Raw genomic sequence first — 26,780 nt, forward strand, 5'->3', positions numbered from 1 at the left:
TGACTTTCATTGTATGGACAATTTTTCAGTTTCACAATTTAAAGAGCATGTTGATGTATTTAGTAGAAAAAGTGTATTGCTGTGATGTAACCACTTAAGTAAATCCACAGCTGTGTTTCAAAACAGATTTAGATGTATTAATCTAACAAAATATGATTATCAAACACCCTCTCTGGTTTCTTTTACAGTAAATCACAGCAGCAGCAAAGCGAGGGCGGGGTGTGTCGTGCGAAGCACAGTGCGTGAGGAGGGCGAGCGTTTGGATCCCCTTTCAAGTTTAGACAAAGACAGCAGAACGGCTACGCTCGCCAGGTAAACACAGATCCACCGGCAGACCATAAGGGTGGAGGGCGGGGGGAGCTTGTTGCTTACATTTCTCTTTAAAAAATGAGTCCTGCACAGCACAGAGTGGAGTTAAAGCTGTCAACACGTGGCATAGAGTGCAACTCATATCAGATAATCCAATATCAGATTTTTACAAAAAGAAAATACCTTTTGTAATGTTTTCTCCGGGCTGCATGCAAGCAGAGCTGCCGTAGCGTGTGAGGAGCAGCGATAAAGAGCTGAGGACCATCTAAAAAAGTGTGTGACAGAGATGGTTTAAACACAATGTTCTCTTCTACATCCTAAACTTGTCATCCCACCATCTTGATACACAAACTAATGGATGTAGACTCACAACCATTCCGTTTAGTCCTCACTTTACTGCTGTGCAACCACAATAACGTTAACAGATTTTAGGTTAACTCTTTCACACATACATCACCTCTCCATAACCTCTCTGTAATAACAGTGCTTGCCTACCCCTGTATGTTTGTTTATTTTTCTTTTACTGGTTTGGCAAGTTAACATCACCTCAGGTGAAAGCCCTTGGTGAAAGTCTGTGGGCTTTAAAAAGTGCAGTGAAAGGCCACACACACACACACACACACACACACACACACTGAACAGACAATGGGGGCAGACGCTTGGCTTGACACATGGCTACTCTCAGCAGACACAGGGAATCACAAAGTTTACGTGTTTCGGATTCCTCTCACATGAATGCACACCCACATACACACAAGCCCATTAGAAATCCGACCCATATTCATGACTGTTCTCAAAACAGATCTTCTATCAAGATATCATTTAAACAATTTTGGTGTTCTGGACCTGCATTTAGTGTACGTAAGTGTAGTCATATATAAAAGCACTGAAACGTCATCAAACTCCACTCGCACACACACACACACACACACACACATACACACAGTGCCAAAATTGTTTCAATTAAATCTTTAAATATTAAATTCAATCCTATACAGACTTTTAAGCTCTGGAAGCAAACAGTTTAATACCAGCAAGAACTCGATAACATGAAGGGTTTAGTTCCTCACTTGTTGATTCACTCATGAACTGAAATAAACGGTGGATGTTTTATTGTCAGAGACTCACAACCACATTCAGAGACCAGCTTCTAACATGACACCATGCACCTGCAATCCTTGCGACTCTGTCACGTTATACACTTTCTGTCACGCAAAGAGTTAGAAACACACTCTAAAACAGAATTAGGTTTCACACTTCATAGCGATAAAACGCCTCTCACGCTTGCAGATGTAAACACATATCCACTCAACAACAAACACACAACTACTCATTGTATCAAATTACACACTTGGAACAAAGATAACAAAAACAGAACCTAAGTGGGAGGAAGGAGAAAATTTAAGGAATTCATTAAGAAAAAAAGAAAGGGAAATGCTAGGTTCAGCGTATAGCATGAACCAACCGAGGCATAAAACAGGTGCGTGTTCTCTCATGACGGCTCTGTGAAGGGGTGTCTTTCGGATGTAATCAAATATGAAATACTTTTCACACGCATACAAACACTGGTGCTGCCACACACTGCTATACGAGCCAAAGCCTCTGTGATAATGAGAGCGTAGACTCGGCTGCGGTATCATTTCTCTCGGCTGTTAGCTCAGCGGTGCGCTAACATCTTACTGTCATTTTATGTGCCAAAGCTAGAATGTTGTAGTAATCATAGCATCTGGTGGTGGTTAAATGGTAATCCAAATCTTAAGTGATGATCCATGAGTGGTATTACCCACTGACATGACCTTCATCAACTCCGTGACCTTGTAAGCACTCAATCCCATTTATCATCTGTAATATGAGTGGTAAGTATGCTGCAAGTCACTTTGGAGACCGGAGACCGCTAAATACAAATCTTAACCTCACCGACATGTGCAATACCAGCCTGACCGTGTTGACTTTAGTGTGTGTGAAAATAGACATTTTGAGATTTGCTACACTGTAAAAAAATCTAACACATTGTGTTATAAAAAAATTTTTTATACCACATACAATTCTGCACATTGATAAAATTACATCTGCAGAATTTCACTGGGGCCAATTGAAAAATTAAGATGTGACCAGTCACTAGAAAATTTTGAGTTGGGAAGGATAGATTTTTTTTTTTACAGTGTACAAGATTAAACTAAATCTTGTATTTAACTCCCAAATGTTTGTTCTTTTGCTAAATACAACACAGACAACCAAACAAATTCTTGAAATGCTTGATGGCTTCGTCAGTATTTAAAGTTAAACCGATAAGAACAGTGTAGATCAAGTGCTGGATCCTATCTAAACAGAAAGAAGATAAATAGATGACTTTGAACTTTTTGTGTGGAGAAAGATCATGACACCTGCATTTAACAAAAAAAGATAAACCACACGCACACCTGTGCACACACACATCGCATCGCAGACAGAAGGCCTGAACTTAAAGTTATCAGATGGTCACTGGAGCTAAACACAACAGGTATGAGGAGAATGATCATTTCAGCTGTCACAAAGAAAAGACGGCTGGTGACTTTTGCAGGCCGCACGGAATCAAATTGCCAAACATTTAATATGTTCTCTTTCTATTAGTGTTCGATTACATTTTTAAAAAGTAGAAAGATTCGTTGGCATGTCAAGTTTTAGGCCTGCTCAAGTGTTCAGCCTGCTGGAAATCATTTTGTCTTGGAATGGTAAGGGAAAGGAGTAAGCACAGGGCCGAAACTCAATCTGACTGCAGCGGTTTGGAGCCGCACACAGAGCCAAACTGCTAAATTCATATTTATTTGAGTTTCTGACTGTTGAAGCAGTCAAGGCCTTTAAATATATCCAGGGATATTCCAAGAACATTTTGGTCTCTTAAAAGAAATCTGGCCAGCATCTTACATCAGGACATCATTTATTTCAAGACGATTCATCAAAGTAAAAGTCTTTGTTGTTTACAAATGAAGTTGATCTGTGTTTCGTGTGTGGTTTATGCGAGTAGATTTAGCAAGTCCTTTTGGTTTTAAAATGGATGATTTTACAAAAGTATGGTTTACATATGACAATAGTAGGCCTGTGACAATGGAGGTCTGTAACCTTTTCAATGCATGGATGAGTTCAGCAGTGTAGTAAATGTACAAGTTTTATAGTGCAGATGGATTATAACTTATCTTACGCTTACAAGCACCCCCGCCGAACTAATTTCTCTACCTCTGATCTCACACCTTAAGAAAATATATCATCATTTACTCACCGCCATGTCATTCCAAACCTGTGCTTTACTTCTTATGCGGAACACAAAAAGAAGATATTTTGAGATATTTAAGATGTTATGAACTGTTTTTGTTCATACAATGAAAGCCAATGGGGTCCATTGTTGTTTTGGACCATAGTGTTCTTCAAAATATCGTATGTGTTGTGGAAAATAAAGTTATGGTTACCGAGAACCCAACAGTAACACATGCTTAGACTGTCTCCATGGAAGACTATATCATTTGTGTATATTTGTGTGTGTGTGTTTATAGACACACACACCACAAGTCGCACAGGCTTGCTTGCCTGCCCCATGAACCCATAAAATTACACACACCATCGGTGCACAAGAGAATGTTTTGGATTCACTGGAAGAAAAAATATCCCAAAGGCTTTATAGGTGTGGTTCAAAAGACAGTTAAATGATTATCACTCACCTATAGGGCACGTTAGGAACTTCTGAAACGTCATGACCTTTCACTGTGCCTTCACCTCTGGTGAGAGAATAAGAGTTTTTTTATATACAGGTGTCGTTGTTTGTTGCCTTCTATTTTTTTGTCATATACTCTCTGTCCTGTGTGTGATCTCCGTGGCGCTCTTCATATACGTGGCCCTCGTCCAAGCGCATCTTAATTACGGTAAACTTCCCCATTCTTTCAAAAGTCAGCAACTGCCACGAGCAAATTGTTTCATTAGACATGTAAACTCAGTTTACAAAGAGTGATCATGAGTGACACGTTGATGTCAGGTATTGGGTGCGTCAGAATCTGGTGTGATATTCCGCATACCGTGGCGAGGTCACCTTACCAATTTCACAGTTCAAATGAATTAGCAGGCATGATCGCTTTGTCTAGCATGTGTATTTATGTGTGTATACAAAGAAAAAGAAGAATGGGGAAATCAACTTCGAAGCCCAGCAATAACTGCTTATCATATCCATTAATCAATGTGTATTTTTTTTTTCTGGTGATAGAATCAAGGGCCAAGATGTTGGTTATCAGCTTCTTTCATTATGTTTGTGAGGACTTGAAAATATATGGCCCTTACAAGTATAGCCAAACTTTCACAAATGTTTTTCTATCATGGTGGGGTTTTTTCACTGACATTATACTAACAGTTTTAACTTAAACCTTTTTGGATTTTTATTTTCACATTAACGTACAATATTTAGCTTGTTTATTAAGCTGTTTTCATTGTGGGGACCATTTGCGGGCTCTTACAATGTAGGTGACTTCAGGTTTTATAGGATATCCTTGAACTTTTTAAAAGGTACATTTAAATACTGTATGTAGACGGGCCTGTAATTAATGAGAAGTCATTTTATGATGACTCATTTCATAAAATACACATGCCTCTAACCATTAGACGTGGCCTAATACTTAGAGAATCAGACTGGTAACCCGAAGATTGTGGGTTCAATTCTCAAGAAGGAAATGACTGAGATGCCCTTGAGCAACACACTTAACCCCCAATCACTCCCCTAGTGCCATAGGCTGCCCACTGCTCCGGGTGTGTGTGTGCGTGCTTGTCTGTGCACTAACTTGGATTAATTTGCAGAGGACAAATTCCAAGTATGGGTTTCCATTCTTGGCTTTCACTTTCATGTACAATGAAATTGTTTTTGACTGTTTTAGATATAAATTTAAATATTAATTAACATTTTTCAATATTAATAACCACTTTTAAACTGACTTAAAAAAACGAGTATTTTGATGAGTTAAAGCAATGTAAAAACATGTTGTCAACTTATTGAGCATATAATTTTTAATAGTGAAATGTCCTTACAGGCTTTTTTTTTTTTTAGAAAAGAAAATCGAAGGGAAAGAAAATAGAAAATTAAAGTCCTCACAAACCCCTTACACTCTATCCGTGCACTTATACGGGGGCAGGTGAGCATCTCTAGATCCTTAACTCGCGTGAATGTGTATGTGATTGATAGGTCTGTCCTGTAAGCCCCGCCCACGTGGGCCGTCCTTGCAGAGCGATTAGCCTATATTAACGCCGCCGGTGTACAACGTTCTGAAATACAGAAGGTTTTCTCCCGAAAGTGTTGCTCAAAACAAACAGCAGAAGACTTTAATAAACAGCTACTTAACTCAGTTTAACGTGAAAGACGCGCCTTACAATGAAGTTGGAGGTTTTCTCTGCGAGTCGCCTTGTGGACAAGCCTCTGGACCTGTGCAATGACATGGATGTGAACGTGGCTTCACCGCTGTCCACGGAGGAGGAATTGGGCTCGGATGGAGACTGTTCAGCCAACAGCCCAGGACCAAGTGCCCCCGTTTCGGACGGGAAGGCGAAACCATACACGCGTAGACCCAAACCACCATACTCCTACATCGCGCTCATTGCTATGGCGATACGCGATTCCAACACCGGCCGCCTTACACTTGCTGAAATAAACGAGTACTTAATGAAAAAATTCCCGTTCTTTCGGGGCAGCTACACGGGGTGGCGAAACTCTGTACGGCATAACTTGTCATTAAACGACTGCTTTTTAAAAGTGCTGCGAGATCCCTCGCGTCCGTGGGGGAAAGACAATTATTGGATGTTGAACCCACACAGTGAATACACATTCGCAGACGGCGTTTTCCGCCGGAGGAGGAAGCGCATCAGTAAGAAGAACTCGGAATCTCAAGAGCGCGCGCCAGCGGATGACAGCCGGCTTCCAGCGCGCGACGAAAGCTCCAAGTTTTCCAGCTCGTTCGCCATAGACAGCATCCTCAGTAAACCGTTTACGCGGAGGGAGCAATACACAGAGGACACGTGTTTTGGTACCAGGCTAATGTTGTCAGCAGCTCCGCACTTTCTGCCTGTCGTTATGGGCTATCCGCCGTCCACAGTGGCTCAGAGCGGATTCCAAGTCAGTTCTGAGGTGTCGAATGCCTTTCCAATCTACAGGTGTAATACGGTGGACATTACTAACATCAGTCGAATGCCGGACATATCGAATCCCCTTCCGGGTTTGGCACATTCCCACACTACTACTGCCCAAGAGACTGGATATCACCCCTTCAGAATAGACTCTCTGCTGTCATGAAATGACAAGTGAACATGGCAATTTACAGACATTCGCACGCTTAAACGCAATTTCTTTGGTGTTTGACACACCGGTTTTGTGCACTTTTCTCTGTTATGGTGTGAAACGGTTTGTGTTTTGGGCCTATGTGCTTTTTTTATCGTGACTTTTAAGCCCAGCATGCATAAAGAATACATTACTGCAATGCTGCATGTTTGCTGTTTAGATGTCTTCTATGCCGCGCCAGTGCACAGTGTTTACTGATTCCATTTTCATTTCTTGTAAACGATGGCATAACCATGTCAATAATTATAGACAGAATGTGTATTTAAATGTAGTTTGCTTCTTTGTAAAACTGTGTTGGGTGTCTGTGTAGATGTGATGATTTGTTCAGAGCTGTGCTCAGTCAGTTGGACAACATATGCATTTGTTCTTCGTTTCGTCAATAAAAGAAAATATGAGAGAAATTAATCCTGCAAGCATTTTCAATCATTATTCTTCTGAAACCATACCTTGAGTGTCAATTAGCTCACTGGACATTGGACACGTCACTGGCTCTTGTCATAAGAGCTCTGTTTTCATAACTAACATATTTTACATGATTCTGACTTGCTGAAATTAAATCTGTGCTATCAACAATAAATGCCAAGTCACATGCAAAGACTGAAACTGAGGGGAGGGGGAATTCTGATTGATTTGATGTTCATTTTCGAAATATTATGATGTTCAAGTTTCGCGGTCACCCAAGGAAGTAACCATGGCAACCGTACGCCGCTCAAGGCTATCCTCTTTTAGGATCACTATCAAACCAAACATATATGCAAAAATAGCCCAATTATTATCATTATGCAAAACTTTATTACTGATTCACATAACACACGGATAATCACACAAATGTTCCTTTAAATCGTCCCGATAATTAAATGGCTAACCCCAGCTTGCAAAGTTCGCACACTGCTTACATTTCCCATAAAGAAGTATACAATATTTTTTCATAATGTAAAATTACAAGGCCTGTCAACTGACCAACATAGTACGTTTCAGAAAAATCGTGATTTCAACGCCTATACAAGCGTGAGTCATAAGCAGCCACGCGCGCTCCCAAAATAAAAGTCGAAATTAATGGGAATTAATGGGAACGCTTTCTTGCCATTTTCTATGCGTGCAGTTTAATATCGATACTAGTCCTATATAATTAATATAATAAATTAATATCGTTAATTTAAACATAATATCGTTATCCTATAATAAGCAGTGATTATTCGGTTAAATTATAATATCTAGCTATAATAGCCTATATATAGGCTATAGGCTATTTTCTGGCTGTTGATAGACAATAATCTAAAATACTTGCAGAAGAATTGACTTCCATTTAAAATCACACAAATACTTGTTCAGTAAAACTCTAATAATCTCAAACATGCATGGTATAAAACAAATTGGACGTATTTAGAAATATATAAATCATTAAATAGAATAGGCTAACCAATATAAAAAATATATTTTTTGATTAATTATTAACGATTTAATTTTTGTGTAGCCTATTCATTAGTTTTTTACACGACAATTTTTTTTGCTTGTCTCAAACATGAAAATATGTTGCGCTGTCCGCGGTACTGAAAGAGGGCCATCGCTTTTCTTTTCAATGTTCGTCCTCAGACACGTCATCTCCTTGGGTTGACAGCCCTGTAATTTTCAGGTCAAGTAGTGAGGACCTGTCTTTCTCCTCTTAGGCCTAAATATTTATTCCTTACTCCTCAATGAATGAATGAATAAACGAATTATTAAACAATCAATTAATTAATTAACGAATTAAGAGAATACTTTATAAAGCGCCAAAGCAAACAATCAGTAGCCCTATCAAAATGATAAAAGATGAGAGAAACCGAGACGCACAGGCTCGAAGGCTACTTTATTGCAATAGCCTACTATTAGCTGCCTATAAGATTAAGGAAATCTCACAAATTTATGTAGGCCTACTTCTGTGGTTATGTCACGTATATAACTCGCAACTCATGCATTGGTTTATGCTGGCAACCTTTAAATTCTCACTCTTTTAAATGCTTGCCATTTAAGTGCGATGCTGCAACCTGCAGGTGAACTCGCGGAATGACACACACCTGTTTATGCAAAAACCGTTAGCTGAGAATTAAAATCTATCATGGCCTGAGCATTTCGGCTACAAGTGAAGCTTGCATATTTAATGTAAATATGCAAGCTTGTCACAGCAACAAGTTAAATAAACATACAGGCCTATGACGCTGTTATCACACAAAAATCACGACAATAAGAGCAGATGAAAATATACGGAACACATTACAGTGTATTTTATCATACACTTCTTATGGTTTCGCTCGTGCGCTCATCCAAACCAAATGAACGCACTGTAAAAAATGATTTCATTAAACAAAATCAATTGTTTCCAACTACCCCCAAAAAAAGAATAGCAGGCATCAAATAAACTTAAGTTTTCAAAATTCGTGGGATGAATTTTTCATAAGGCTTATGAAGGCTTACAACTAAATAAATAAAAGCATGATAAATAAAGCATCAATAGATTAAAAATACACACATTATTTAGTGTATTAATCTCTAATGATTTATTAATTAATATTCTCACTCTACAATTCGAATTATTTAGAGATTGTTAACGCCCATTTTCTGTAATAATTCAGTGGACACTAACATTTCAGTGGGAAACTTATAGTTGGGATACTTGTTTGATAGCCTACTTCACATAAGCACAAAATCGTCTCAGATCAAAGGTTGACTGGACCCTTTGATGCGTATTCGTTTGACAAAGAATAAATCCAACATTTTGTTTACAGAGGCTCAATTAGGTCGGTAATGAAAATAGTTCAGTGAGTGTATTTGCCCAAGGGAGCACGATGCTTTCTTACGCACATACACTCTTAGCGATGGCCTGTGTTCAAAGTCTCGCGCAGAGCTCGGTTTCCTCCAGAGCAAGCCGTGGGTATCCGGGACTCGGCGGGGGTCAGGCGCTCGGCGGGCGGGGGAAACCCGCCGAAATACTGCTTATATAGCGCGGGAACATGTTTTTATCCACATCCTCACGGTAAGCCTAAACTAGGGCATTGTTGATTCGCTTTGTTCAAAAGAACACTTAAAAGAGTCGGGTGATTAAAAAGGGAGGGGAGAAAAAGAGCGCGAGAGATAACATATCCGTGCTATTTATGTAGCCTAGGCTAATGCTGTTTTTGTGTCTTTATCAGCATTTTTTTTTATAATAAACGGCACATTATAATTAGGAATTATAATTCAATAATATATTATTTTAAACATTAGTAGGCTATCTAATAAAATGCTGCCCAGTAAAAAAAACGGGGGGCATTTCACAATTCGATTCCTAGCGGGCACATTGATATCAATTTGACGTCAAAAGTTGGTCAAGACTTGATCAAGATACTGCATTTCATTTTAATGTCAGTTTGAAATGCAATGTATTCCAGTGGTAATTAGGTGAAAAGAGAAAGTTAATACCCACACTGAAATTGGTAAATGTATATGCAGGTCAATATGTTTGACATTCAGTTTACATCAAATCAATGTCATGGATTGGTCTTGACGTCAATTTGATTTGCATATTTGACCTGTATTTTGACGTTGATTTTGACATCAATTGCCCACTGGATAGCTAAGCGAATGTAAATTGCTATTTGCTCAAAAAAAAATTCTCACATAGAGAATAGTTTTTTTCTCACATAACAAATATAACACTAATATTTAATATATTTACTATATTTATATTTATTCATTAGAAGTTTACGTTTGTATAAATAAATCAATATTTATACTGGTCTATATGAAGACCGCTGTGACCCTTCCTTGCTGGCGGAAGCTGTCGACGTCCAAATGGCTAATTGGCTTTTTCTTTTGTTAATGAACGCTGGACTCGAGGGATGTGCTGTGGCCCCGGGCCCGTAAGCTGATACTGGAGCGCTGTGTGTGGTATCCTACCCAAAGCTCTCAACAGAGACGGCCTGCTTCCACTCGAGCCAAAGTCATTCCCATCTTCTCTCGCTCGCCTCTCACTGATCACTGTCTCCTCATTTGATGGAATGATTTATTTATCTTAGTCCTGCTGCGTTTATGAAGGCCCCTAAAGCTCATTTAGATTTTGATCGTATTGAAAGCCCTCCAAGGCCATTAGAGGAATCCATCCAATTAAAATTCGAGTTGCAAATGCAAATTCCAGAAAGTAGTAAACATTGGCATTGGCCATGCTTTCACTCACTTGATAAGCTATAAGATAATCTTTATTAAAAATATATATAATTCTATTATACCCAAGTTTATTCCCATAAACTTAAAGCGTGCAAGACTGACTCATTCAGGCAAAATGACCAAAACATGTTTTATAAATAAGCCAGAAGAATAAGCATGCTCTCAAGCCAGAAAGATGATAATGATGATGATGAGAGACGCGAAGTTTGTTGCGCATAGTGATAGATTGAGGGTCAGTTGATTTTGGTGGACAGTGTGCATGAGGCTCTGGAAAGAGAGAGAGAGAGCGAGAGAGAGAGAGAAAGCTGGAGTCTAGGGGTTTAAGGGGGTGGGTGAGGCGAGGAAGGAGGAGCAATTTGAGTGGAGAAAGCCGGAGAGAGTTATTGAGTGATTGGCTGTCGGGTTTTGTTTAGTTGAGGCGCTGCACGAACTCAAGACTTTCCATTTCGTTCTCAAAAAGGGATTACAGCCACCCGGATCAGCGCGGAGACAGTGGCAGAAAAAGACCGCAGTAAAACGTTGATAACGACCACGAATGTGCGTATTCCTTGGATATTTTCTCCCACAAACAGCAGGATTTTGACCGCAACTTTTAACGCCAGGAAAAGTAGACAGTTGCTTTGCATAGAATGCTTGATTAAATAAGCATACGTTTTCGAATGAATAAGTGTCGTGTTTATAGGCTACTCGGTTGTTTTCTTGAACTTTATTGGTTTTTGAACATCTCGATCTTTTGGAATTTTGCTTTACCTTTTTCTTCTGTCAACGTCAGCGTCTGTCAACGAGTAGGCTACGTACGTCAGAGCGGGACAGATGACGACTGAGAGCTCCCACGGACCACTGCGGTCAACGCCCCCGATGAGGACCAGTCCAGCGTCCAGCGCGCTGCATCCAGGACTGATGAACTCCACAGGTAGCTTGGAGGACCATGACGCCGTGCCCAAAAGCAAAAAGACTAATTCAGGACTGCGACGCCCGGAGAAACCGCCCTACTCTTATATTGCGCTCATTGTCATGGCAATTCAGAGCGCGCCGACAAAGCGACTCACACTCAGTGAGATTTACCAGTTCTTACAAACACGCTTCCCTTTTTTCCGAGGCTCTTATCAGGGCTGGAAAAACTCTGTTCGGCACAACTTGTCTCTGAACGAGTGCTTCATTAAACTACCAAAAGGCCTTGGGCGGCCGGGTAAAGGACATTACTGGACCATAGACCCCACTAGTGAGTTTATGTTCGAGGAAGGGTCATTTCGGCGAAGACCGCGAGGGTTTAGGAGAAAATGTCAAGCTATGAAACCAATGTACAGAATGATGAACGGCCTTGGGTTCGGTTCCGCCATTTTACCTCAGAGCTTCGATTACCAAACTCCCAACGGCGCACTTGCGTGCCATAGCAGTGGTGGCTATAACCTGGATCTGTCTGGTAATGGTTATGAGTCGATGAGCAGCGGGCACCACGGTCACATGTCCCCCAGCTCCAGACATGGCTATATGGCTAGCTGTCCAGTGCCCGGGAACGGAGACTATGGCGCGGAGAGCAACACCAGCCCAGTTCCGTCTTCCACTGCAATAGCGGGCGCGCTTGAGGGTCACTCGTCGTATTCAGAGAGCACGGCACTATGGGCTTCTTCAAATTCTCCATACCTAAAACAGCCGTCTACAGTCACGAGCAGTTCTCCGTCCACAGGGCAGCATCCCGGGATATTCACCTACTCTCTGGAGCAGGGTTATATGCAGCAAAATGCGAGAGACAACACAGACATGTCAGGTAAGGGCAAGAAATCTCGGAAACATTAGATGCCATCATTTGTTTACTTTATTGGGTAACTGTCTCTGTTACACGTTAAAAATTGTATACATTGTGTAGCTATAATTATACACGCAACTAACACTAAACCAAACCCTAATCCTAACTTCAACCTTTAAGCTACATTATGTTAATATTAGGCTACTCAATATTCAATGTATAATTACACTGTAACCCTACTTTGAAATATTTTATGTATTACATTCTGTAGCCAAAATGAAAAGGAAAAACACGATAGAAAAAAATAAGATATCTCAGAATGCCAAAAGGCAAAATGTTTTACTTAAAAATATTACTATAAACTGTACAAAATGTTTGAGTTAGCTGTTGAATTCATCTGCTCTGTGCAGTATGGCTCAAATGACATCTTTTGCCAGATTGTTTTTACGTCCGACCACATTGTTATGGAAGCAAAATACGTTTATTTATACGTTTATAAACAGCTAAATAAGTTTATAATAATACAAATAATTGTTGTTGATATTATTATTACAATCTAGGGTTCAAGAATCATTATTTTTTTCACGTTAATATAAAATGAAGAAAAATGTGTGAAGCTCATGAAAGACAGTTTATTAATTTAAAATAAACATAATTTTATTGAATATTGATGGAGAAACATAAAAAATGTGTTAAAAAATATAATTTTTAATTGCAAAACATTCAAAGCAGATATGGAACATTTTACTCTAAATGTGGGGATAAAAGCTCTAATCATATGAGCTGATAAATGTAAAATGAACAATATTTAATATTAGATTTGATCATGTGTATATTTATCTCATTGTGAATATTATCTGTCCCCAGTGGGAATATCGCGCTATCCGACACATTCTTCCCCAGTCGCAGAACGGAAGGACTTCATGTTGAATTTTAACGGAATTACGTCTTTCCATCCTTCTGCTGGTGGATATTACCATCACCATCATCATCACCATCATCACCATCAGAGTGTGAATCAAGACGTCAAACCTTGTGTGATGTAGTCCGCTATTTGTGGAGCAAGTTGCACAAAGATAAGCACTTGGATAACCGCGAGGTAAAGAAAATTAATGAAGGATTCATTATTTTGCACTCATAAAGCGATTGGAAATAGGCCTATTCTCCAAAACCAGCCCCTGGCAGCGAACGCATATGAAGCAGTTAAACTCATGAAGTCATGGACGGGCCATTTATGTGTTGGTTACATTTCAATAGAGGTTGAATTAAGCACATTTAAGTATATATTTCACTTAATCTGTACAGTACAATGTGAAATAAAACATTTCAAGAAAAGCAGTGTGTTTTTTGCCTGACCAATAGTAGATCTATCTATCTATCTATCTATCTATCTATCTATCTATCTATCTATCTATCTATGATTTACAGTAGGCCTACAGCAAATGTGATGTGCTATGGTGAAATTATGGCCAGGTGTCACAACATCTGTATCTCATGGTTTTGAGTCAAAGCATAAATATGTGTTTTTCTTTATTTAATGTTTAAATGAATACTGTCTTCCAAACTTCTATTCCACTATCATCATATTTTGCAATAGCGGTTGTGTAAACAAGCTAAATATACAAGTCCGTTATATAATCAATAGCCCATTTTTAACCAAAGGTTTTATTTTTCATACACACAAGGTCGCAGTAGGCTAGTTGTCGCATTTTTAATCACAACAAAATAAAAAATAGGCTAAATAAAATCAAATATATTTTTACATCTGCAGTTTCATGATTTATTTTGCGTTTCATAATATCATAACAACCATATAATATGACTTCATCATGTAGGCTATAGTAGGCATTGATGTAAAATCTTTACTCTACAAATAGGAATAAGAAAATGAAATTAGGACATTGCGTAAAACGGTAATTGTAGCCTACCACGTTTGAATTAGGTTTTATTTGTTATCATTAGGCTAATTAACTACGTGAACTAACAATGATCATGCCTACTTCTACAGCATTTATTAATTAGCCTAATGTTAATCTTTACATTTAGCCTACCTTTTTTAAATCAAAAGTTGTATCCGTTAACATTAGTTAATTCACTGCTAACAAACATGATTTTTTTTATCAACTAACATTAACAAAGGTCAATGCTGCAAGAATAGGCTATATTCATGTTAATTAATGTCTTAATAATGTTACAAATCAAGACCATAGCCTATTGTAAAGCGCTATCACGATCATTTAAAATAGCTTATAATACATTTCCATTTACAACGCATGTAGATATAGGCTACATTGTGCTATTTTTGTGAAACTGATTTGCAGTTTTTTGGTTTTAACTGTCTCACTGTTTAAATAGGCTTTCTTAATTTCTAATTTTGTAAAATAAATTTTCCGCTTGGCCAATATGATAAATTAGTCTACAGTTGTTATTCGAATAAATTAGGATATTTTTGATAAAAAATTGTAATTGTAATTTCCCCAGCGCAGCAAACCAACGAACATATTTTGCATTTCCAATTTCATTGAGGCCTACTTCAGCAATGGCCCGAGGAATGTGACCCGTGCAAATGGAGAACGAAGATAATACTGAACAGAATCTAAATTTTCTTGACCTTCAAAAGCAAAAGGACACGAGTAGTAGCCTACCGTGAGAATGTCAAAAACAAGTTCAACTCATTTCACACAGTTGGTTCGGTGGATAGTTGGTGGCGCATCAGTCGAAGCCTTTGCACGGTCTTTTACCGCCATCTATCGGTGACTAGATGCAGCGACCTGAGAAATAGACTCGACTTGCCAGTGTTCTTCCTGATTATATAAACAAAGCGGCATACCTAAGCGAATATTTGGAGAGGATAACAATGGACATTTATAGTTACTAATAAACACTGATAATACTCACAGCTTCATTCATCCACATCAATCGCACCCGTATTCAAAACACAGTTATCATCCAAGAAAATACAAAGCATCATTATTAAAGCACAGGCTACTGGAGGTAGGCTATTTATATAGACAATTAAAATCACAACAATTGTAAACCTAAACAGAAAGAATCACTAGTGCATATGATAGTTTTGCCAATTATATATAAAAACTTGGGTTAAATCTGGGGGTTAAAGCAGATCTGGATATTTCATTTCAACAAACAAGAAATTTTAGAAAATAGATTGTAGCCTATATTCAATCAATATTGTATATTATAATTAGTAAAATAAGATGTAATGGGATGGGATAGTGTGAAAGCACTCAGCGAAATGGAAATGCACTGATGCATTAGACCTTAAGGCCTTAGATGAACTGAAGAGTGGCCGAAATATTCGGAGAAAGAGCACATTCAGGAGGCAGAGCATGTCCAAAAAATAAAATAAAAAATCCTGAACCCAATGATTTCTTCATTTCGTCTTGCAGTTTCATGCTCTCGTATACATGCCATGAAAACTGTGCACCAGATGTGTTTCTAGAGCAAAGAGTTCTTCGCTGATTGACTGTTAAACAAAGACACATTTAAAGTGTCTGTCTGAACATTTTGCAAATGACGTGCTTTGCTTTAAAGCTTTCAGTGTTTTTCCCGTAGCCTACCAGTGCATTGCTAGCTCATTAAAAATGAAAACATTATTTAAATTAAACCAAACTATTTTATTGGACATTTTGAGATGCCCAATTATTTTCCACTAAGATGCGTTTTATGAACTAACAATGTACGCAGAACTTTGAATCTAATGTACAACAGATTCAGAGGACATCTACAAGGATTTCTGTGCATAATCTGGGATGAGAATGACTTTCATTAAAGAGATGACTTGCAGCATTGGTTAGCGCATGTGTTTTAGCTCTTACATATTTTGTTCAAAGTCCTCATGAGACAGAATCTGGTATTGTGGTGGAAGATGGTGAGCAGAACAAAAAGCTAAAATGATGACAAACCAGCAATGTATTTATTACCATGCACAAAAACATTTAGGCCTAGCCTACTATCCTACAAGTCACACATTTTATGAGTTCAGACTAAGAAATCAACATAATAATAATATTTTATATCATGACATTTTCAGTTTTAAAGTAAAATGCTAAAGTAAAAATGAGCGCAAATAAAAGACATTACAAATTTTTTCGTGTGTGCTTTTAATTGAAATATTGATCTTGCCTTCAGTTATAGAGGTGTAAGGGGTCCCCCTAGCGGCCAGAGCCGTTATCTCCATTTATGTTATTTTATTTTATCCATGTGAATCAAACATTATTAGCCTATTTATCATTATTGATATCTGATTCGGCCTATTTTAAAAGACAGTTGTCATGAGCAATGCAGTCTTAATGAGTGGGCCATAGGCTCAATAATTGGGATAATTAGTGTTTGTGATAGTTTTTAGTGGGAAGGAAACAAAATACAAGATTTCATAATGAATGATTTCTGATTACTGTTTTAAAACGCTAGTAAACGAAGTTTTTTAATAGCATTAATGTTGCGATGTTAGCCGTTTGGAAGTTCCGCCTTTTCCGCTTTTGGCGTAACCGTGTTACCCTTCTGTCCGTCAACTCTGTACAACATCACCGTATCCCGTAGACATAGTCGTCGTACCTCGTTTCCATCCTTCTGGGAACAGTAGTTATGCACAACTCAACGGTATTTTTTACCTGTCAAGGCTCTGCATCTGACCGCTTCTCGTGTTCACACGCTTTGTTTTCTTGGCCCAGTTGCAACTTCCGGATTTCCATATGGACTGCACACTGCACACTGAAAGAGCAAAAGTAGCCTATTGACAGACAGCAAAGGCTCTCTGATTGGCTAAACACGTAATCGAACTGCCACAGAGATCGGCGTTATATCCAGGCAGAAGTTCTGTCATCCAGATTTGACTTCAAACTCTCGTTTAAACTTGACAAAGACAGTGGACATCTGCTGTGACGCGCTCACGAGGCGAGGGCTTCATACACCTCATGCTAAAGAATAATGCTGCTTCTATGCAGCTGGCGATGGAACATTCCTTCAGTAAATTAGCTGATTGCATCCCTAACCCATTGGCTGTAGTTAACCGCACTGTTTGAAGAAGTTAGTGTGTGGTCTTGCCTGTTCGCGTGCAGCCTGACATCTGTGGACCAGTGCAGCGTCCCATTCCTCAAACACCAGAGATTCATTCCTTATTGAACGCTTCATTTGCCACCATTATGCAAACTGCTGACCTTATGAATGGACCATGAAATTAATATTCACAATATATACACTCCATTTGTACCATTTTAGTTAAAACATAGTCTTATTTGTAATAGGGCTACAATATAATTCAAATGTTTAATTGTCTAAAAGTTATATATTAATGGGTAGTTGATGAACTACATGGAATATTGGTTGGCTATGCAAAGGTTACTTACATCGCAAGATAATTTAAAATTAACCAATATTAAAATATATTTTTTACAATTGTAATAATGGTGAATCCAGGTAATACCCTGATATCTATTTTTCTCTTATAATATGCATTTTAACCTAAAATCTGATCTAAAAAAAATGGCACGTTGTATGTCAACAACAATTTATAGCATGTAGGCCTAGGCTACTCATAGAATATAGGTAGGCTATATGCAGTGGCGGATTAAGACTCTTTGGTTCCCCTGGGGACTGACACCTAGAGTTCATCTTCAGAGCACAAATGAAGATATTTTTTATTAAATCTGAGAGCGACGAGAATACTTTTTGTGCGCAAAAACAAAAAAACGACTTTATTCAACTATTAATTTTCTTCTGTGTGGGCCTCTGAGTGAGTTCACGTGCAGCACTTCTGGGTTGTATGTCAGAACATAGGCTCACTATTATTGTGTGTGTGTGTGTGTGTGTGTGTGTGTGTGTGTGTGTGTGTGTGTGTGTGTGTGGCACGAATAGTGAGCCTACCCAGTGAACTCACTCAGAGGCCCACACAGAAGAAAATTAATAGTTGGTTATTTTTGTTTCTTTTCCACAAAAAGTATCGTCATCGGCAAGTTTCAATTACAATAGAAGTATATGGAGGGAGTGAGACAGCGCTCAGATTTAATCAAAAATATCTTAATTTGTGTTCCGAAGATGAACGAAAGTCTTACGGGGTTGGAACAACATGAGGGGGTGAGTAATTACTGACAGAAGTGTCATTTTTGGGTGAACTAACCCTTTAAAGCTCAACTTCCATCGGAATTAATAGAAAACACTTGCTCTGATCCCTGCCAGTGGACACGCTAGTGCAATATGGGCGTTGAAATGAAACGCGTATGCTCACGCAGTAGCTATAATGTGAATCTCGCGGTAGCATCCAAAAAAAAAAAAAAAAAAACGTATAACATAATTAAAATAATAACTTTCAACAAAACATTCAGGGAATTTAGAACGTTCTGATGAAAGGGTATATAAAGCCTAGTCATATGAAATACGTTTGAGAATGAATCGCTTCTTTTAAAAGAGAAAAAAATATTTGCGTGGTGCCCCATGAGCACTTGCCCAATTGCCCATATGGTTAGGCTAATCCGCCTATGGGTATATATGTAGGCTAGTGTATGGCTGTTATTAGAAAACAAATCACCCAAAATGGGTGCTTGTACAAAATGGCCACAAGGGGGCGACCAAAGACAGAAACACATTTAGCAGGTGAATTTGGCCAAACTACAGATGCGTTACTCGTTTGCTTGTTGCTCCTCATTGCATTGCATTGCATTGAATTGAATGGTCATAATTCCTCGGTTTTGGAATTAGCTAATAGCAGAAATTAATGCAAGAAAAGGAAGAATAACTTAAAAGTGAAAAATATGAGCCAGGAAATTGTTACCAAATTGTAATTTTGACCGATAACCATTATAACATTAAGCCCTCCAAGGATTTTAATAAAAAAAATTAACACTTTTCCAACGTAAATTTTCATTTACACCAGTTAGCCTATTTGATTTAGACTGTAAAAATAATAATACAAATATATATTTTTAAATTTGATACCGAGGCATATGATATTATTTGTCAATTAGAATTAACTCAAAAAATGAAATAGAAATGAATAAAAACGAATTAGCCTACTCAATGTTTTATATGGCTGTTTTATTTCTTTATATTGCTGTTATTGTTGTAATTTATAATAATGAATTGATTAGGATGTTTTAATATAATTTAATATTTTATTATAATAACCTATTTTGATTTAATATTTTTTCCCAGAGAATAACAATTTTATTTATTTATTTTTCCTTTTATTTCCATTCTGTCTTCTCTATTTTTCTGCAAGTGCACAATTTTTTTAATAGGCCAAATAAATAGGCTACTTTACAACCTAAAAGCATGTTACACAGTCAAGTTGAACAAATGTATTAAACTGGCCGTTGTCATTTAGGCACTGGCACTTTTAAATCCCTTATTTTCGAAAAGAATAAAGAAAAATGTCACAAGCGGTGCGACTTCTCAGTGGAAACGTCATTAACTGTGACGACATATTTGAACTTATAAAGAAAATTAAATCAGCAATGAAGTGTGAGTAAACGCACTGACAAATAAACTGACTGTAAAGCACTGTTTGGATGGCTTTTCGTCGACACACCACCAAAAAAGACTAAAAGACACCTTTTGGCCTGCAGACATCAGAATATTGTAAATCTGTTTAGCCTCGTGTATTTAATAGACTATATAGTTATTACAAAATATGTCATTTTATAAGATAGTTCAATGATAGCAGATATGGCCATTCTATTTATTTCACGTGATAAGCAAAGGATATGTAAATTTTCTCGTTTTCTGTCAAAATTTTTACTCTTTCCGTTTGTTTGCGTCTCCCTTCTCCTCAACTCAAGCGTAGACTATGCCTATGCCCACAGGGAAAAGGTCTTCGGGTACAGTCTTTCCACAAACAGCTCTCGAGCGCTTATTGGTCGTGAGATGAGCTCTGGGAGGAGCGCTCCGCGCAGCCAAAAGGCAGAATTGGTAATTCGGTGAAAAAGTCCCTGTGAAGTGACGGATGCGGGAAGTTCACAGGTTTTCCCTATTCACTGACTTCTCCTCGTACGACATTTGCTTCTCATTCGCCCTGCACAGCAAAGACCTGAACATCAGACTGGAAAGAAACTTTAGATGAAACTTTTGAGACGAGAGACTGAAGGAAAAGGTTGACTTTGGAATGCTTTGGGTGTTTTTCTCGTAGTGAATTAAGACGTCTGCCAAGTTTTTTTTTTTTTTTTTTTACCTTATTTTTCTCTGTTCGTCCGCAGCAGGAGAGCGTTGGAGAGAGGGGTACGATGCAGGCGCGCTACCCCGTGTCTAGCCAAAGCCCTCTAGGCGCAGTGCCTTATATCACCGGAGATCAAGGCTTTTATCGAGCCGCGGCCGGAGGTGGATATACCGGTATGCCTGCGCCTATGAGCATGTACTCTCACGCAGCGCACGAGCAGTACCCCGGTGGCATGGTCCGCGCATATGGGCCGTACGCCCCTGCACAGCAGCCCAAGGATATGGTGAAACCGCCATACAGCTACATCGCGCTCATCACCATGGCGATCCAGAACTCAGCCGACAAAAAGATCACACTGAATGGAATCTATCAGTTTATCATGGAGCGCTTTCCATTTTACCGGGACAATAAGCAAGGCTGGCAGAACAGCATACGGCATAACCTGTCGCTTAATGAGTGCTTTGTCAAGGTGCCAAGAGACGATAAGAAGCCAGGTAAGGGCAGCTACTGGACTCTAGACCCGGACTCATATAACATGTTTGAAAACGGCAGCTTCTTGCGACGGAGGCGCCGCTTCAAGAAGAAGGACGTGCTGAGGGACAGAGAGGAGCGGGACCAGCAGGGCAAGGACAACCTGGGGCAAGCGTGCGAGCAAGACGCACAGCAGCCAGTGAAGCTCCGGGATATAAAGACGGAGAACGGGGCCTGCACGCCCCCGCATGACAGCACTCCACCCCTCAGCACTGTGCCCAAAACGGAGAGTCCAGACAGGAGCGGTGGGAGTGCGTGTAGCGGGAGTCCTCAGTCGCAAACGCCACAGCAGGCCTTTAGTATGGATACAATCATGACAGGACTTCGAGGGTCCCCGCAGCACGCGGCAGAGCTGCCGGCCTCTCGCGCCGCTCTACCAGGCTCAGTGTCTCTGACCTACTCGCCATCCCCGCAGCCCGCCCATTACAGTCCACCCTGCGGCCAGCCCGCCACTTATCACTGCAACATGCAAGCGACGAGCCTGTACACAGGGGACCGCGGCCACGGGGATGACACTTTACCGGAATACACAAACACAACAAGCGCCTCCTCTATCTCACACCCCCACCAGAGCTCGAGCCAGGAGAGCCAGCACTTGCAGCAGAACCGACTCGCACCCTGGTACCTCAATCAGTCCGGAGAGCTGGGACACCTGAGCGCGAGCTATCCCGGCCAGCAGCAGAACTTTCACGCGGTGCGCGAGATGTTCGAGACGCAGCGGATAGCGCTGAACAGCTCTCCGGTGACCGGAAGCAATAGCTGTCAAATGGCTTTCCCGTCCAGTCAGCCACTCTATCGAGCTCCCGGAGCCTTTGTATACGACTGCAGCAAGTTCTGACCAAAAGTTTTATGAATTTCAAAATTGTTTTAATATATATATATTCGTATTATTTTCCATGTGTTTGTAATTTAAGGAAGCCTTTAGGTCAGTGAACTCGGGCTGATATGCGAGATTGTGTTGGTAAGTAGGATAATTCCCCTGCACATAAACATTCTCTCCCTGCTCGTCCATCAAGAAGGGATTAAAAGAAAATGTGTTAATTTATTTCATGTATAAAACCAGGTGGACCAACTTTTCAAGGAAATGTATTTATAATCAATTCAGTATAGAAAGGTAACGAGTGTACAACTGAGTTACAGTTTTTTCGTATACTTTTTGAAAATATCTAAAGTTACTTTTTGTTTAATAAATTGACGTCTTGTTGGAGTTAAACTCTCGAGTGATTTATCGATTTGTAATGCCTGTTCAATCCATTGTTTACTTAAATGACTGTCAAAGCTTGTTATTGAGAGGCCACCAAAAGCACTGAATATTTTTAAACGTTGTTTAAACATATGTTTGTCAATTTTCCTATTTTCTTCCTAAAAATATCTAGCTCTTAATAAGGCACTCTTTGGACAGGGGTGGGGTGGGTCAAAGGTTTAAAAACATCTGGAAATTATTCTTTGTCACTTACGCGTGCAAGGAATCCTTAAATTATTCGTAACATTGAAAACAAATGCATTTACTAACAATAAAAACACACGAAAATATGAATTATTATTATACTTTAGAAAAATAATAATTTAGTGATATAATGTCAAAGTAAACAAAAAGAATAATCGAGCACTTTAATGGACAGTTTATGGTCCCCTTTTCCCTCACAGGGTTCATTTTATAATTTGATAAACGTTCTTGGTTTATGTCATTTGTTTCTAAACTAATACTTGAGAAAATGAGATGATTTCTAGGGTATGAATACGTTTTTATTTGTAAGCTTTAATATTATAAAAGTTAAATTTTTTTTAGCTACTGTTCTGTTACAAATGACTGTTGGCACACTGGAGTGAACTGCACTTTTGCAATCTTGTGGAATGCATTGTATTCGATAGAAGTTTTCATTTGTAAACACATAATAGATTAAAAAGCAGATAAACAGCAGATGAAAGAATTGCTGTAGGCCAGACACGTTGAGCCAGCCATGTAAAATATGGGCTTGATAAATCAAATTATTAATTCTGCAAGAACCTCCAAACAAACGCATTCTAACTCGTTATGTGAGTTTGTGCTTTGTTGATATTATCTACATTGCTTTTTACATATTATAAGTATAAACAAATATATATAAATTATTGGCCTATAGGCTACGTAAATGTGTTTTAACTCAAGCCATAATATTATTGTTGTCAACTCATACGGGCACAAACCAAACGACGGATTACCATTTTTTGATGTAGCCTGATAAATAAGATTGATGATTTATTTTGATGTTTTCCAACAACAGTGCACGCTTGTATTTATTTGCTGTGGTGTTTTTGTGATTACGGTATAATTTAATAAGGTTTGTGCATGACAGTGCTATCACGGTTTGAACAGGCCTCAAGTGTTAAATCCAGAGAAACAACTGAGAAACAGGAAGAGAGATGAAAAATTACGAAAGAAAGAAAGAAAGAAAGAAAGAAAGAAAGAAAGAAAGAAAGAAAGAAAGAAAGAAAGAAAGAAAGAAAGGCAAACAGGCTGTGAATAAGCTTTACAGCGCTAAGTAGGCTATCTGTGCGTATAGCAAGGTCAGCCCGAGGCGATTTGACTTCGTTTGAAGGGCTTAAGTGCCAAATGCATTACAGGTGCGCGCGGGCAGTGTTAGGGGCTCGTGCCAGTGAAAAGGTGTCTTTGTTGTGATCAGCTGCGTGCTTTAGGCTTGAGTTGCGCGCAAGGGGAATATGATACAGAAGAGAGAGCCTTCTGGTATTAACGTAGCACGTTTTAACCAGATGCAGATCTCATAACATACCTAAATTTTAATCGATGAGTAGCCTATCATGCGTGATATTCTGTGTAGCCTAATATATATAGGCCTATACTTTACATTTTGCGTCTCTTTAAATGAAATGCAGGACAATCTGTTAATTTTCAATATTGCAAGTGCGTTTTTGTGAGGTGCTTATTTATTGTAGCCTACGTTAACAGTTTGTTGATTATTATAATAATGATAATAGCATGTAAATAATATAGATGTTTAATAATTATTATTAGCCCATTAACAATTATAACAAAAAATATATATATATTTGTATAAACAAATAAAAATGCGCAATCCAAACTTCTTTAAAAGGCTACTTCTAGATTTGATATTTGAATTTATAAATCTATTTATATTCATCACTAATGTAAAACTATACAAAAAGGGTTTGATCAGGCAAACAACAAACTAACTAAGTCTGAGGCCTGCACTCGTGGCTAAATCACACACAATGTTGTGAATTCTGTTGTAGTGAACATATATGCTACATTTTACTAACATTCATTAAGTTACGGTAGCCTGTACTAAGTAACCTCTTTCTGATTTATACATCTTTTTTTCTATTACTAACCTATTTGAGCTAAATAAAAGAGCCAATAGACGCATGAGCCATATGAGGAAACGTTTTGCGACTTAAAAACAAACAAAAAAACGAAACAAAAAACAAAAACATATTAGTTTTAAATGCCACACTTAAACGATTTTTTCAATACTAATAGCCTAGTCACGCATATAACATTAATTCAAAACCTTGTAAACAAAAATATAACAATAGCCTACATTTTAGTCACGCATATTAACAATAATTCAAAACCTTGTAAACAAAAATAACAATAAAATATCTTGCTGCGCAAGACAATGGTAGCTACTTAGATGTAAAGGGTAACCCTCAAACTTTAAGAACAATATAATAATTAACTTTTCCAATTAAAAATGTACAATTCCGAATTCCGAATAGAACTGAAGTAAACATATAGCTACTGCCGTGGACTGTGAGAAAGGTCGAGAGGATTATCAAGGCAATCTGCATGACGATGAAAAATAAACACTAGAAAAATACTTACCTAGTTTTTTTAATACTTGCCTTGAAAGAGTGGATTTAAACAAAATTATTTTCTTCTGTGTGGCAAAAAATCACAAAAGAGTAAAATTGTGATGAGAAAAATGGATGAGAGTGAGTTCTTTATCCATGAAATCCAAATGTTTGTAATGCTTTAATGACAAAGAAAATAATTCCTGCTTTTCCAAAATATAGGCTAATCCAGAAACAAAAACAATACCGGTCAAGGTGTGAGACTTATTATAATACGCAGTTATATTTATAAGCAATTCCAGAGAAATATAATAAAATAGTAGGCCTAATATACATTTAAATATATAGCTATAATATATAATATTATATAATAATAATAATATATATATATATATATATATATCACACACACACACACACACACAATTTAATGATGCATAACAATATACAATATAATATAATTATATACATGATTGAAATAATAATCTTTCCTAGAATAAATTAATTCAAAAGATATTAATGGGTTTTAATAGTATTTTTGAACACCTTCAATTTCATGACTTTTGTAAGCAATCAACATTTTTTCGCCGAGGATAATTGGAGTTTTCTATTTTTTATTAACTCTCTTTTATTGTGTTGTGATGTTATTGACAGTTTCCAAAAGAAAATATAAATACATAAGGCCTAATAAATTCAGAGACTTAACAATGTTAAGATTTTCCACGTCCCTTAAAGTTTTACGATACTTTAATCCATTGGTTCAATTGAATTTCACGTTTCCCACTGCTTTTACGGGAACATCAGCTGGGTAGTCAAACAAAATAGCCTACCAGAAATTTCCCCGCTCAAGCGTAAAAAATAAATTCGCCGGTATATATAACGTAGTTAGTGGCTGCTCGCGGCCTGTGCACCTGTATGTGGTAGAGCTCGCGACCCTGGCCAGTGGAAAAGTGCTCTTTACGCTCGCGGACCGGCGAGGCGCCGTCTGGTTTCAATCAGGCCCGCTCACACACACTGGTGCGCTGTTGAAGGCGCTTAAATGGCTCTCTACTGGCTAGAAAGAGATGCCGTCTCAAAAACACAAATACACATACATCATCCGCCCCCACAATCTCCTGTCTTGTGAGGGTCTCAAAGACCCCACTTTCTTTAGACGTCGGTATCAAATGACCCTCATTTGGCACTTCGAATAGACTAGAATATCGGTGGCCTCTTGAGTCAGATTTTACCGGGTTTTCTCTCTCCTCGCTTGAGGACACTTCAGCTGACAGAGGTCTCTTGAATCTGTTGTTAGGCTACTTTGATGAGGACAACCGTGTCACCATTACAAATAAACACGACGAAGGATTTTCGCACACAGTGAAATGTCTTCACTGTCAGGGTTCAGTGGCCCAGCTGTGCCCGACGTCAGAGGTGATTAAACATGAGCTGCTTTACAAGGCCGAGTTACTGCTCCCTAAGCTGCGCGCGGTGGGCCGTGCTCGCGCATCTGGAATGAGGGACCGCGAGGCCTCGTGGACGCCCGTTTTCCTCCGAATACAAGAGAGTGGTTGTGTTCGGCGCGAGGGGCTCGATGACCGCCAGGCAACCCGCGAAAGCTGGCACGAGCCGCTTTCTGACGCATTTCACCATTATTTAACTTCTGAGGCCAGAAAATGAACATTAAAAGTTGACCGTTATTCTCAAAATGTTGT

At 38.6% G+C, this 26,780-nt stretch overlaps 3 protein-coding genes across 6 annotated transcripts; all 3 read left to right on the forward strand.

Annotated features, from left to right (window-relative positions):
• Positions 1-201: 201 nt before the first annotated feature.
• Positions 202-14,335, forward strand: foxf2b (forkhead box F2b). Of its 4 annotated transcripts, none has more exons than XM_079584899.1 (3): positions 202-312; positions 11,601-12,596; positions 13,443-14,335. In XM_079584899.1, exons 2-3 carry the CDS (start codon positions 11,642-11,644, stop codon positions 13,619-13,621), a joined length of 1,134 nt encoding a protein of 377 aa, XP_079441025.1. In that variant the 5' UTR covers positions 202-312; positions 11,601-11,641; the 3' UTR covers positions 13,622-14,335. The 4 variants fall into 4 exon arrangements, with proteins under 4 accessions (XP_079441025.1, XP_079441026.1, XP_079441024.1 ...); XM_079584900.1 differs by lacking the exon at positions 202-312 and adding an exon at positions 9,544-9,659; XM_079584901.1 differs by lacking the exon at positions 202-312 and adding an exon at positions 11,251-11,365.
• On the forward strand, positions 5,540-7,049 carry foxq1b (forkhead box Q1b). Its single transcript, XM_079584807.1, has one exon. The coding sequence runs from the start codon at positions 5,690-5,692 to the stop codon at positions 6,602-6,604; it is 915 nt and encodes a 304-aa protein (XP_079440933.1). The 5' UTR covers positions 5,540-5,689; the 3' UTR covers positions 6,605-7,049.
• Positions 14,336-20,496: 6,161 nt separating the features above from the next.
• foxc1b (forkhead box C1b) lies at positions 20,497-24,682 on the forward strand. Its single transcript, XM_079639727.1, has one exon. The coding sequence runs from the start codon at positions 20,810-20,812 to the stop codon at positions 22,109-22,111; it is 1,302 nt and encodes a 433-aa protein (XP_079495853.1). The 5' UTR covers positions 20,497-20,809; the 3' UTR covers positions 22,112-24,682.
• The last annotated feature ends 2,098 nt before the right edge of the window (positions 24,683-26,780 follow it).

Source organism: Phoxinus phoxinus (genome assembly GCF_949152265.1).
Source record: "Phoxinus phoxinus genome assembly, chromosome: 16".
Taxonomy (NCBI): Eukaryota; Metazoa; Chordata; class Actinopteri; order Cypriniformes; family Leuciscidae; genus Phoxinus; species Phoxinus phoxinus.

What these genes read in the sequence shown, in the direction of transcription:
- foxq1b (XM_079584807.1), top strand. Translation starts at nt 5,690, where the DNA reads ATGAAGTTGGAGGTTTTCTCTGCGAGTCGCCTTGTGGACAAGCCTCTG.
- foxf2b (XM_079584899.1), top strand. Translation starts at nt 11,642, where the DNA reads ATGACGACTGAGAGCTCCCACGGACCACTGCGGTCAACGCCCCCGATG. An exon ending in AGACAACACAGACATGTCAG is followed by an intron (nt 12,597 to 13,442) that starts GTAAGGGCAAGA and finishes ATCTGTCCCCAG; the next exon opens with TGGGAATATCGCGCTATCCG.
- foxc1b (XM_079639727.1), top strand. Translation starts at nt 20,810, where the DNA reads ATGCAGGCGCGCTACCCCGTGTCTAGCCAAAGCCCTCTAGGCGCAGTG.